Consider the following 15,143-nt stretch of genomic DNA (forward strand, 5'->3'; position numbering starts at 1 on the left):
AAAGCTGAATTACAACAATTCTGCAAAGATGAGTGAGCCAAAATTCCTCCAGAGCGCTGTAAAAGACTCACTGCAAGTTATCGCAAACGCTTGATTGCAGTTATTGCTGCTAAGGGTGGCCCAACCAGTTATTAGGTTCAGGGAGCAATTACTTTTTCACACAGGGCCATGTAGGTTTGGATTTTTTTTCTCCCTAAATAATAAAAACCATCATTTAAAAACTGCATTTTGTGTTTACTTGTGTTATATTTGACTAATGGTTAAATGTGTTTGATAATCAGAAACATTTTGTGTGACAAACATGCAAAAGAATAAGAAATCAGGAAGGGGGCAAATAGCTTTTCACACCACTCTATATATCTTCTGCTACATTTACAGTTGTAACAGTCTGCGTAAGAATAATCTCTGTTGAACACCAAAAATATGATGAATACAATCTATAAAAGGGGATTGTGGGTGGTCATTTTATGCCCTCTTTAGCTTACTTACTGGTCACACCTGTTTTCTTACTAATTAAACTAAGATAAAGATTTACCTATAAAAGAAATGCAGTGTCATTGTTATTTCAAGACTTTTACACCATCTGAAACAAGATAAGTGATAAACTGCTATGACTCTGGATTCATTTTTATATAGTATATTTTGTGATTTACACTAAATGTTTTTTAGGTAGGGTATCCATCCACCACCAACAACCCTGGCCCCAGCCATTTTCAAGCCTTATTATAGAATTCTTTGTTATGGTATCCTGAAGCCTATCCTGAGAGAAATCAGAAACTAGCACAACATTACACACTGGCTCCACTAATGGATAGATAGATAGATGCATATACAGCCACAGTGTTTTATAGTTGGACATTTGATATACTTCTGTTAAACATTTAAGTATTGATGTACTACATTTTCCTCCAGCTATATGCTTATGCCAATGGACTTAATAATCAGCCATGTTCTTTCTTATCAAATTGCCAGGAGCGTGCACATAGGGGACAGCTGAAGGGCTCTAGTGATTGTAATTCTACCACCACACCAGGGGTTGGTGCTATTTCTTAATGCCTTTCTCTCTCCCTCTTTCTGCAGATCGGCTAATTGATAGCTAGAACATTGCTGTCATCACTTCCAGTGTCCATCTGCCTGGACATGCCTCTACCTGCCAGGAGGACTGAAAACTGGAAGCTCTGCCATCTTTGCCAGTTCTGCCATAAACTTAAAACTCTCTGCCATCATTTGCTTGTTTTTTTTTTTGTTTTTTTTTCCGAACTAATCATATAGGATTACTGGGTAGGCACTCCAAATCTTTATCATTGTCCTTTCATTCTTTTACAGTTGCGTAGTTGGCAGGATTTGTTGCTATGATGGAGCAACATAACATGACAGCCCTTCTTCAAACCCTGGCAACAGAACTCCAGATATTAAAAGTCCAAATGGGGGAACACAGACTTACACAATCAAACAGTGAGACTCTCCAATAGAACAATTGATGGGTCAGTCTCAGGTATTGTTGCAATTACACGCTCCTGACAATATTGAGACTCATTTTTTGATTTTGTTGGTCGAAATAATAACCTGTGACGTCCTGGTAAATACCCACCCCAATTACCTCGCCCACTGGTCTGGCGGCTAGTATATAAATCCATCAATTATCTCATTGTTGAGCACTTGAAATAGCCTGTTGATCGCCACAAGTCCCAGATGAGGCCTCTGCTCTACAACATTGAGTCATCAGAGGAACCAAAGAAGGAGCACACATTACCTTCCCTACTGTTGCAAGTGTGGGGAGGTGAACCACAACATCACAACTTATCCAGGTTGTTCTGATAGGTGGACAATAAAACATCATATCTTATGCCACCGAGTCTGGACTTTGTGCTTGAGAATGATTTATTATACCGTGTTGCTGAGCATAAGGGTGAGGTGAGGTCATTGCTGTTAGTTCCACAAACTTACTGGCGACAGGTTAGCGAATGAGCACATGCCCATAACCTAGTCACTCATTTGGGAGCCGAAAAGACCTTAAGAGTTGATTAACCTCAGTTTTTATTGGCCTTGGATCAATGAAGAGGTCTGCCACTTTTGTGTTTCCAGTCTGCTGCAGCAGATTTCCTTGAAAGGACCGCACTCTTCTCATACTTGTACCATTCAAGCGCATAGGGACAGATATTGTAGGACCCCCTTGAATCCTCCACTCATGCCATTAAATACATATTAGTAAAGTCTGACTATGCTGCATGATATCCAGATGCTATATCTCTGGAGTACCCAGTTCCAAAAACATTGCATGGGAACTGATAGGGGTCTTTGCACGTATTGGCACCCCTAAAAAAGTCCTAATGGACCAAGACATGCCTTTCACCTCTGAGACATTCAGGGAGGTTGCCAAATTACTCAGAATTAAGCACTTAAAAGCCTCAGTATATCATCCTCAGACTGATGGTTTAGTAAAGCGGTTTAATCAAACACTCAAGCAGATGCTGTGCAAGGTGTTCAGAGAGGATGGGAGGAACTGGGATTAGCTACTCCCCATCCCGTTATTTACACACCAGGAGGTCCCACAAGCCTCCACTGGCCGCTCCCCATTTGAGTTATTGTATGGAGAAGAACACCAGGGATTATTGGATATTCTAACATAGGGTTGGAAGGAAGAGGCACTCCCACTGATATTCTAAAATATATCACAAAGTTACATGATAGATTTGAAAACATTACACCTATTTTAAAAAAGAACATGAAATATGCGCAAACACCACAGGCTCGCTATTATCATTATGGCTCAACACTTCGTGAATTCCATCCCAGAGACTGAGTCATGGTTCTCATTCCCACGTTGCATTCCAAAATATTATTAGTAAGGCCCTTATGAAATTAAGGAAAGTAAAGGACTGGTTGATTATTTGGTGAAACAACCAAATCTTTAACCAGTGGAACAAGTCTACCATGTGAATATGCTAAAACCATGGAAAGACAGAGATCCCAAACCTTCCTCAGGGCAGCCTCATTCCTACTTTGCCCAGAAAATGACTCTTAAACGGATTTGTTGCCCAAACAGCGACAAGTGCTTGAAACAGCCATTTTGTCTGTTCAGGAAATGAATGAACAACCCCAAAACACCAGGGGTTTGTCATCCAAGAATGCCCATACCACTTCTTGGAAGCAAAACAAGCTGAAGTGGTCAGGTGGATAGAGTGATGTGTCCCCACAATACCTACAGTGCCACTTATCTGGATGACATTGTCATCTATTCTGGTACCTGGGATGAACACATATGGTAGGTGTGCCTCAGATTTGGTGTTAATTCTCTTCCCAACCACATTACATTTAGCTGTGAACCATTCCAGTGTGTGCCACTATTTAATGAGGCCAAGAGAACACTTTAATCTAGCTCAGAATAGAGACGTTTTTACCTAGTCATGGAGCTAGGCTTTGGAGTGCATAATGGACAGTTAATCCATGTAGACCAGTTTGGCGGAGGACAAAAAAGATTAGTGGGGCTGTTATTTGAACTCACTATTCACAAGATTTTTTTTAGATCAAAATTTTATTATGATCAATAATCATAACCTGCACAAGTTTAAACTGTACACTTTGATGGTTAGGATTTTTGGAACACAGTACAATATTTTTGAATATACATATGTTAAGGACCTCGTGACCCTGTAGTTATAATATAGTGGGTTGGATAATGGATGGATGTTAAGGAAAGCAGGCACGTTTCAATCTGCATACAGTTTAACAAAACTGACATTAAAAATTGTTAAATGTAAATCTCACATAAAACAGTTATTGTGGGGTTTTAAGGGGTGGAAAAGAAGGAAATTTGGCTCCAAAGCCTTTTTCACACTGCCACATTTACTTGTATATTTTTCCACAGCAGCATAACACAGGAAATCCTTAGCATACCAATAAAATGTATTCCTCCTAACCCTTTCATTAACATCACTGTGGATGAGTGCAGTGTACTTTTAAAAATGTGATATGCTGCATATTTACCACACATATACACAACAAAACACATTATCATCCACAGGAAAACGCATTACACTGGTAAAGACTAGCAGGAAGATGCACAAAACAATATAGAGCACATAGAAAACACACTAGTCTTGAAATGAGAGTTAATGAGGAGAAGAAACTATGGAGTGAAAAAAACGGAAGTGGGGAGGATAAAAGAACACCACCTACTGTTACAACAACCATTCACAAGATGATGGATGAGGGCAGGGTGCCTATGCCAATTGGACACTATGCAAGAGTGAGATGGTGTGGTATAGCGGGTCCACAGCTCTCTCAGCAAAGGCCCGTTTTAAATAAATAATCATCACACTCACGGCTTATCGAGGGGGCATGGTGGTTGTGGCTGCAGCAGTTCTCGGGGCGATTTGCAATGTGGGCGTTTCTCATCTAAGTGCACAGGTGAGAGACTGCCCACATCCGTGATTGTTCCTGGGGCTGCTAATTGCTGCAGCTGCCATGCCCTCTCTCGATATACAGAAGCACGAGTTGGCTAGGAAGAAAAAAATGAAAAAGAAAGAGAAAGAAAGACAGAGGTGGCTGGAGAAAGCAGGACGCAAGAGAGAGAGGGAGAGAGAGCTGGAGTGGGTGAGGGAGCGAGCGAGTGAATTTTCGCAGGCAGCTGTACGGAAGCCTGGGTGTTATGCCAACACCCGGGAGTTGTAGTAGTGGTCGCTCCCGCTGAGTGATCGAGTAGCGGGAGTGACCAGTGAAGGGCGACTGACCGCAGGAGTCGGGAGTCTTGGGAGGATAATCTCCAGCTTGAGAGTCCCAGCCGTTGGAGAGAAGCTAAGTCTCGAGTCTGGGATGAGTGCACGACCGAAGCCAGGATCAGGAGGCCTCCAGACCTGTTTGAAATGGAGTGAAAGACAGTTGCAGAGAAAGCGTCTCACATGCTGCGGGGCCCAGACGGGTGAAGCAGGAGAGACGCTAGGGTAAAAGCACCGGGCTCTGAATGGAATTTTAAAGGATTACTTAATTTTTTTTAACCTCGTTTTTAAGAATTGTTTTTTCTATTTATTGATTTTTACCTCCACGTTTGTTTTATGGATTATTTATTTATTGAAGACTGTTTTTTAAGACACTGCACTTTACTTTGAACACTTTGTTTTGATTGTTTATAAATAAAAGCACTTTTGCACTTTGTACCATCCCCTTGCTATGTTGTTGCCTCACTGTCTAGCTCATCAGTAACATTACCAATGGTGCTGGGTTCAAGGGCTCCCGAACAGCAGATGGAAGCATGGAGCAGAACCCGCATCGTCACAGATGGATCCAGGCATAACAGAGTAATGTAACCAGTAGGCTGAAATTCTTATACACATTTGTGTGCTTAGTAATTAAAAGTCAACTTAACATAAAAAATGTGTAGTGCAATAGTTATATTTGACAAACCTAAACTTAATGTAATCATATAATCAAAATGTCCCAGTTTTTCATAACATATGGGTAGAAACTTTTTTGTGCATTCTCATCTGAAATGTATTGCTAGTATCTCCTGCCAGATAATAGGGCTAAAGGCAGTATATATACATTCTAATTGCAATTCGTCTAATTTTTATTCTCCAAGTATTATGATTAATCCCAACCTATTAACAAAAAATGCATTTTTGATTGTGCATGTTGTATTTATATTATAGATATTCCTTTAGCAAAAAATCACATTCAACCAACTTTTTGTAATTCTGTGAATTAAAAAGTCCAAACATACTTAAAATTGCATGATTATTTCTGAAAATGAAACAGGTTTAGAGGATAGCACAAGTCTTAGTTCACAGTGCTTAGACTTTACTTCATCTTCCAAAGCCACATCTTAGCATGGCAGTACCATACTCTCCACATAGTATCTTGTGGTTGCTCCAAGAACACCAGTTTCTTTCCATGAGCTAAATACTGTATATGCTTATATGAAAGACTGATTTGTCTTTCTAAAAGGCTTCAGTGTAAATGAATGCAAGTGTTCAATTAAAAGTGGCAGTTACTCTGTGTATAGTCGTTTCCCACTTCATGTCAAACTGTCCCAGGTGAAACTCTAATTATTGACATTCCTGACTAAGTACAGACATAGATACATAGATGAATACCAAGTGAAATCTAAGATGTAAAGTTATATTAATTAAAACTCAAACTTTTAGTAAAAAAATACGAGAACAGAGAATTTTGCTGAAAATCAGAAAATACCTAGCTATATACCACCAACAGTAAAATATTATAAACATTGTATAACCACTAGATATTCACAATATTACAATTTGAATTATTAACATTTCCTAATAATCAAAAACTGACTACTGTTAGATGTAAAAAAGTTACTGGTTTACCTTTAATCAAAGTGTTTAGAGCTTCAGGTGCTAGCCAAGGTTTCCAAAGTTCAGCAACAGCTTCATATATTTTATTTGTTGAAACTGGTAGCTGATCCTAATGTAAAATAAATGAGATGTTAAAGAGAAAAACTGTATGCTGTATTTATATTTTTACAAAATGGTGAAAATATTCTTTGCATTCCAAAACTGGAACCATACAGTATATAAAAATCTTTAATTACAGTATTTTAATATTATACATGTTATATAGTTTTTGTTCCTAAATTACTACCACTACTATTTATTAAAATGAAAACACAAGCCTGGTCAATAATTACCAGTTTTCCAACAGTGATATAGTTTCAGTTTTTAAAGAAAACATACATGTGAATAAAAAAGACTTAAGTGAAGATATCTGTTTGTATATGCTGGTGAGATCTTTTTCTTGTTTAAGCATATCATCATTATTTTCACATAAAAGATTATGACACAAGGTCAGGATTAGCATAATAAATATGCAGAGTTAACCCAGCTACAGGGGATGCACAATCCAGTATGTTTCTTTGTGCCGGTTCCAAGCCTGGATAAAGGGGAGGGTTACGTCAGGAAGGGCATGCAGTGTAAACCTTTGCCAGACCAATATGCGGAAAACAATGCAAATTTCCATACCGGATCGGTCGAGGCCCGGGTTAACAACGGCCACCACCAGTACTGTTAGCCAACAGGGTGCTGGCGGAAATTGGGCTACTGCTGGATGAAGTAGGAGAAGAAGAGGGGGAAGAGGTGTCCGTAGGAAGAAGGAAAGGAGAAAAGTAAAGAGAGTGGAACTGAGGGTAGGAACTTTGAATGTTGGCAGTATGACTGGTAAAGGAAGAGAGTTAGCCGATATGATGGAGAGAAGGTAGGCTGATATATTGTGTGTGCAAGAGACTAAATGAAAGGGGAGTAAGGCCATGTGGATTGGAGGTGGATTCAAATTGTTCTATCATGGTGTGGATGGAAGGAGAAATAGGGTAAGGGTTATTCTGAAGGAACAGCAAGTCAAGAGTGTTTTGGAGGTGAAAAGAGTGTCAGACATTGTGTCAGAGATTATGAAGCTGGAAATTGGAAGTGTGATGATAAATGTTGTTGGTGCATATGCCCCGCAAGTTGGGTGTGAGATGGATGAGAAAGAAGATTTCTGGATTGCGTTGGATAAAGTGCTGGACAGTATACCCAAGGGATAGAAAGTGGTCATTGGAGCGGATTTCATTGGACATGTTGGTGAAGGGAACACAGGAGATGAGGAGGTAATGGGTAGGTATGGTGTCAAGGAGAGGAATGAAGAAGGTCAGATGATAGTGGATTTTGTGAAAAGGATGGACATGGCTGTGGTGAATACGTATTTTAAGAAGAGGGAGCAACATAGGGTGACGTACAAGAGTGGAAGAAGATGCACACAGGTACATTATATCCTATGCAGGAGGGTCAGTCTAAAGGAGATTGTAGACTGCAAAGTGGTGGCAGGGTAAAGCGTAATTAGGCAGCATAGGATAGTGGTCTTTAGGATGACATTGGTGATCAAGAAGAAGAGGAGAGTGAGGGCAGTGCCAAGGATCAAAATGTGAAAGTTGAAAAGGAATGACTTTAAGGCTGAGTTCAGGGAGGAGGTAAGACAGGCACTGGATAGCAGTGAAGATTACCAGACAGCCGGGCAACTATGGCAGAAGTAGTAAGGGTGAGAGCAAGAAGGGTGCTTGGCATGACATCTGGGCAGAGGAAGGAGGAAAAGGAAACCTGGTGGTGGAATGGGGAATTACAGGAGAGTATACAGAGGAAGATATTGGCGAAGAAGAAGTGGGATAGTCAGAGAGATGCAGAAAGTAGACAGTAGTACAAGGAGATAAGGCATAAGGTGAATAGATAGGTTAAAGAAATGGTATATAATGAGCTGTATTGGAGGTTGGACACTAAGGAGGGAGAAAAGGACCTGTAGCGATTGGCTAGACAGAGGGGCCAAGTTGGGCACTAAAGAAAACACAGCTGGAGGTGGCAGAGTTAAAGATGTTAAGATTTGCATTGGGTGTGACAAGGATGGAGAGGATTAGAAATTAGTACATTAGAGGGTCAGCTCAGGTTGGACGGTTTGGAGACAAAGTCAGAGAGGCAAGATTGTATTGGTTTGGACATGTGCAGAGGTGAGATGCTGGATATATTGGGAAAAGGATGTTAAGGATGGAGCTGCCAGGTAAGAGGAAATGAGGAAGGCCTAAGAGGAGGTTTATGGATGTGGTGGGTGTAACAGAGCAAGATGCAGAGGATGGGAGGTTATGGTAAAAGATGATCCACTTTGGTGACCCCTAACGGGAGATGCCTAAAGAAGAAGAAGAAGAAGAAATATACAGAGTTATTAATTATCTTACTGATAAAATATATTCATAATAAATGAATAATGAATCTAAAAACTAGAAAGCCACAGATAATTTGACTGAGGGACAGATAAATATAACAATACAAAATAAACTGCTCTGCTTCCAAGATGTTTTCCTACCCATGGGAAAGACACCACAGATATACTGACAACCATGGATTCAAATGATGGAAAGATTCTAACCACATATTAGATGGTCAGCACAGACTGTGAAAAAAGTAAATACTCCCCATGACGTGTTTCTTTAACATAATGTGGAGATGATCATCTCCACATTATGATCATTTTAACAATATCTTTAGGGAAAGGTGATTCTTCTTCACCTTCTTCACCTTTTCCAACTTATATGTGGGGCTGATGTGCCTAATTAACCTTCTTCATATAGCTCGGTTCTGCACTCACCCTATTATCTATGTGTGGCCCTGTGTAACTACTAACTGTACTTCAGTCTGATGGGCTACCTCCATTAGTGGCACTATACCAGTGATGATGACACCAAGTAAGTTACACAAGAGTGGTTATAAAAGCAAGACAAACATTTTATCGGAGTGGCACAGGAAGCTTTGTGAACAGCTATTAATTACTATTAATTGTTGCATAGCAGAATTATAAAAAGTGCATTAGTTTTGCCGGGTTAACGTTCAATAATAAAACTTGTTTATTTTTTTACTGGTGTTTGATCACACTTCATACTGTGAATTTCAGATTGACAGTAAAATTATGACAATGAAATAACCAGGAATTCAATTAATAAAACTGTCCATCCAATAATTTTCTGAACCGACTTTATCCATTACTTTGTCCAAAGCAAAATCTGTCAGGTGAACAGACAAAATACAATCATTAGTGTCCAACCTTCACAGGGCAATGAACAAATTAAATCCCTAATTAGTTTCACTGACATTTTTATTACTTTCAATGATATCATTATAACACATAAGCTAAATAACAGTTGGTTCCAGTTGTTGTGTGAAATTTGAAAACATGCTGACTTAACAAATTTGACCTCAAGCTTACGAATGCCTAAGTATACTCATGTATCAGATATGCCTAAGATCTAGCTAAAGGTATCAACACAATGGAAGAATCAACATAGTATATAGTTTTAGACTTAATAAAATTCAAGTTTTTGTAACACTAGACACATGTCTTAATGACTGATAAAAGATCAAATTAACTGTAATCTTTGCTTTTTGAGATGTGCTAATTACTTTTGATTCCCACACTAAAAAGACTCAGTGTCTAAGTTTTTAAAATCTAATACTTACAGTAGAAGAGACGTACCTTTTGTGTTTGGACCTCCTAGGTTTTTCTTTAAATACAAGAAATTAACAACTCCATTTCAAAGTCTGTTTTATTGTTACTTTTAATTTGTAATTACTGCAAACAACATTCACACAAGTACTCAAATAGTAAATTCAGATGTTTACAAATAATAGTTTTACACCCTGCACTTATATTATATGACTTAATTATAATTGTCAAGAGATGAAATGAGACCAAAGCAAACAGGTAGGATGCTAAGCACACAATAGGCAAACATTCTACTGTAAACTAAGTGTGAGCAATAAGGCCAGGGTAGTAAGATTCCCAGGGAATGGTCTGAAATTGTTGCGTCACAAGGGGGCACTCCCCAAATTGACATGTGTCAAGCAGAGGAAGAGAGTCTCCCCGTGGCCTGTTGGAGATAGTGCCAGGTGGTGTTAATCCTATGTTTACCAGGGAGTGTCTTTAAGGATGGACCATTTGAGAGTCATGCTCAGTAGGGGCATGTTGTTGTTGTCCGGGTAGATCAGACTGTGGGCACCATGTTGTTAGGCATTAATAGGAAAGAACATAGTCCATAGCCACTAGTAAGTACTCTGACATAGTTATAAAAAATTATAACTTTAAAAGAGGCAAAGTACCAGACCAATTGGATGTAAAGCTGAGAATACATAGTAAATACAGTGAGGTGCAACTCTTTTATTTAGCTTGTACCTAAAAAAAATAAATATGCAATGCATAAAAGTAAAGAGCTTACTTGAGGCCAGTAATCGTGGTTTCCTAATGCTGGATAGACCTGAAGATCTGGGAAGAATTCTTGAATAGTGTTAGTCATGTTGCGTATAACATTTATCACAATATCAGTGGAAAGCTCCTTTGGAGGAACATGTGGTGGACTGTCTCTAAAATATAAAACAGATAACAGCCAGTTAAACTAGTTGAAGGAGAAAAAATAAACATAAACTATTAAGATTAAGTATCTGCTTGGGGTTGCCAGTTGTATTTATTTTTCTGTAATCTTCCAAACAGATAAGAATGGCAATACCCTAACAGTTTATATACAGTGGTGTGAAAAACTATTTGCCCCCTTCCTGATTTCTTATTCTTTTGCATGTTTGTCACACAAAATGTTTCTGATCATCAAACACATTTAACCATTAGTCAAATATAACACAAGTAAACACAAAATGCAGTTTTTAAATGATGGTTTTTATTATTTAGGGAGAAAAAAAAATCCAAACCTACATGGCCCTGTGTGAAAAAGTAATTGCCCCCTGAACCTAATAACTGGTTGGGCCACCCTTAGCAGCAATAACTGCAATCAAGCGTTTGCGTTAACTTGCAATGAGTCTTCTACAGCGGTCTGGAGGAATTTTGGCCCACTCATCTTTGCAGAATTGTTGTAATTCAGCTTTATTTGAAGGTTTTCTAGCATGAACCGCCTTTTTAAGGTCATGCCATAGCATCTCAATTGGATTCAGGTCAGGACTTTGACTAGGCCACTCCAAAGTCTTCATTTTGTTTTTCTACAGCCATTCAGAGGTGGATTTGCTGGTGTGTTTTGGGTCATTGTCCTGTTGCAGCACCCAAGATCGCTTCAGCTTGAGTTGACGAACAGATGGCCGGACATTCTCCTTCAGGATTTTTTGGTAGACAGTAGAATTCATGGTTCCATCTATCACAGCAAGCCTTCCAGGTCCTGAAGCAGCAAAACAACCCCAGACCATCACACCACCACCACCATATTTTACTGTTGGTATGATGTTCTTTTTCTGAAATGCTGTGTTCCTTTTACGCCAGATGTAACGGGACATTTGCCTTCCAAAAAAGTTCAACTTTTGTCTCATCAGTCCACAAGGTATTTTCCCAAAAGTCTTGGCAATCATTGAGATGTTTCTTAGCAAAATTGAGACGAGTCCTAATGTTCTTTTTGCTTAACAGTGGTTTGCGTCTTGGAAATCTGCCATGCAGGCCGTTTTTGCCCAGTCTCTTTCTTATGGTGGAGTCGTGAACACTGACCTTAATTGAGGCAAGTGAGGTCTGCATTTCTTTGGACGTTGTCCTGGGGTCTTTTGTGACCTCTCGGATGAGTCGTCTCTGCGCTCTTGGGGTAATTTTGGTCGACAGGCCACTCCTGGGAAGGTTCACCACTATTCCATGTTTTTCCCATTTGTGGATAATGGCTCTCACTGTGGTTCGCTGGAGTCCCAAAGCTTTAGAAATGGCTTTATAACCTTTACCAGACTGATAGGTCTCAATTACTTCTGTTCTCATTTGTTCCTGAATTTCTTTGGATCTTGGCATGATGTCTAGCTTTTGAGGTGCTTTTGGTTTACTTCCCTGTGTCAGGCAGCTCCTATTTAAGTGATTTCTTGATTGAAACAGGTGTGGCAGTAATCAGGCCTGGGGGTGGCTACGGAAATTGAACTCAGGTGTGATACACCACAGTTAGGTTATTTTTTTAACAAGGGGGCAATTACTTTTTCACACAGGGCCATGTAGGTTTGGATTTTTTCTCCCTAAATAATAAAACCATCATTTAAAAACTGCATTTTGTGTTTACTTGTGTTATATTTGACTAATGGTTAAATGTGTTTGATGATCAGAAACATTTTGTGTGACAAACATGCAAAAGAATAAGAAATCAGGAAGAGGGCAAATAGTTTTTCACACCACTGTAACATAGAAAAAACAAAAAAACTAATTTAAAACAGCTTTAAGGATTAAATATATATATATATATATAGGAATACATTTTAAATATAACAAACTTCCTGTCAAATTTATTGACTTAAAATAAATAGCTAAAGAGAGCTACAGAAATGATGAAGTATCACGCAAGGTCTATAATCTGATTACTTGTTATTAAATAAATGTTACCTATTATAAAAACATCAATCCTATATGAAGACAAAAATTAAAAACAAGCATCAGCTATGCAGGTAATGAACAAAATGTTACATGGACTAGTTTTAAAATGAAAATTGACAACTACCTAGTTGGACATACCATATAATCCTTAAACAATAAACAGCCAAGAGTGACACACAGGCTTGAATATCAGGAAAAAATGCAGTCCAGCTCTGGAAGTACTAAATGTTCAATCAACTGGTAATAATTTACAATTAATGATCTTTGAGAAGGTGGCACAGTGGCGCAATGGGTAGCACAGCTGCCTCGCAGTTAGGAGACCCGGTTCACTTGCGTGCAGTTTGCATGTTCTCCCCATGTCTGTGTGGGTTTCCTCTGGGTGCTCCAGTTTCCTCCCACAGTCCAAAGACATGCAGGTTAGGTGCATTAGCAATCCTAAATTGTCCCTATGTGTATGTGTATGGGTGTGTGTGTGACCATGTAGTTAGGATATAGCAGGTTAACTGGTAGAATGTTATTACTACTTATTAGTACATCCTAACCTTTAATATTCCCTAGCATGATTTTGTTCCATCTTGGCAATGTTTTTAAAATATTTTCTTTAGAAATTTACCACTTAAAACCACCAATAATATAATTAAATGTGAACATATACACATTATTGGGACATTTCACTTAATCCTTTAGTGCTATACTATTTGTTTATTAGAAAATTATTATGCAGATCATTTTAGCTATTTATTATCTTTAGTCTAAAAGTGTTTTGATTTTTTATTTCGAGGTCCCAAAGAACTGCACTGACACACACATCATACACAGAACAATGGAAGTTCAATCAAAATGAAAAAGAATGTGTTATATTAAATGCCAGAACAAATAATGAACGCAAATGCAGGGACCCACCCAAATAATCCCATAATAAATAAACTAATTGATACAAATGAAACACAACAAAATGATAAATGGTACACAGTCACAACAAAATTAAAATACAGTTCAGTTTCCTAAATGCAGATAACAGTGAAAAATGAAATGAGATCCCCAGCGAACAGCCTCCTGAATGTTATGTAAAGTTTTGCCCTACCATGATGCAGTTATAAGTGAAGATTTCTAGAAGTTCTCCTAGAACAAAGATGTTTTCTAACCCAGAGGAAATCACATAAACAGGAAGGCGCAGGTCTAAAATTCAGTGATAACTGTAGCTGATCCTTGGTAAATGGAGCTGTATTCCAATTGTGGGGTGAAAATAGTAAAACAAGTCAAAAGATCCTACATCGTACGACTGCCTTTTAAATTCTTCTTTTTCCCAGCAACCTCTGTGGCAGTAGCCCAAGCTACCCAATGGCACAGAAGCTCTAGGGCTGCTGGGAACTGCTGTGCATTTTAAGCAGTGCTGCTAAAAGCTTTTTAACTAAACAGGAAACAGTGTTTTTGTTAATGATTGAGTGAGTGAGTAAATAAGTGAGTGATTGGTTGAGTGAGTGACTGAGTGAGTCAGTTAGCCATCCACTACAATATGCAGTATATGTATATAGATAGATAGATAGATAGATAGATAGATAGATAGATAGATAGATAGATAGATAGATAGATAGATAGATAGATAGATAGATAGATAGATAGATAGATAGATAGATAGATAGATAGATAGATAGATAGATAGATAGATAGATAGATAGATAGATAGATATTCATTGCAATTAAATCATTAAAATTAAAAAAGAAAGAAAATGAAAAAATGCATACATGGATGGGTAAACAACTAACAGATGCATGGATACAGGAACAGATAGATGAAAATGGAATATGTAAATAGATGGAAGGAGTTTTCAAATGGGTTGATGTGCTGAATTCCACTATATTCACATCCAGTAAGTCATTATTCAGTCAATAAACAGGTGCTATTAATATTGGGAGGTGTCTACTTTATAAATTTGATTTCAATTCATCACATAATGCCCTAAAAAAAAGGAAAAAGTCTTTATGTTAGCTATGTTTAATGAGTGTAAAATAGGAATCACACCTCACCACACATAAGACATCATAAATATTCTTACAGTCCAAGAAGCTTAAAGTGGAGCCACTAAAGCCTATTTTATCTTTTCCAAATTGATTACTCTACTTCTAATTTCACAATTTAATGGAATAATAACAAATGAAGTAATTTTACTGCCAAGGAATCACATTGGACTACTTCTTGCCTATAAAATGAATATGTAATTAAGAACATAAACAAAAATATGCAGAAATGCTTAACAAAATGCCTGACTTTGTTAATCTATACC

General features: G+C 38.2%; 1 protein-coding gene across 1 annotated transcript in view; it reads right to left on the reverse strand.

Annotated features, from left to right (window-relative positions):
- The window catches only part of smpdl3a (sphingomyelin phosphodiesterase acid like 3A), a 62,758-nt gene that overhangs the window by 34,602 nt on the left and 13,013 nt on the right, over positions 1 to 15,143 (reverse strand). The window contains exons 3-4 of the mRNA XM_039748410.1: positions 10,745 to 10,889; positions 6,330 to 6,426 (exon numbers count right to left, since the gene is read on the reverse strand). Coding sequence (XP_039604344.1) covers positions 6,330 to 6,426; positions 10,745 to 10,889 — 242 coding nt within the window. The remainder of the gene's footprint in view (positions 1 to 6,329; positions 6,427 to 10,744; positions 10,890 to 15,143) is intronic.

Source organism: Polypterus senegalus, chromosome 3 (genome assembly GCF_016835505.1).
Source record: "Polypterus senegalus isolate Bchr_013 chromosome 3, ASM1683550v1, whole genome shotgun sequence".
NCBI lineage: Eukaryota > Metazoa > Chordata > Cladistia > Polypteriformes > Polypteridae > Polypterus > Polypterus senegalus.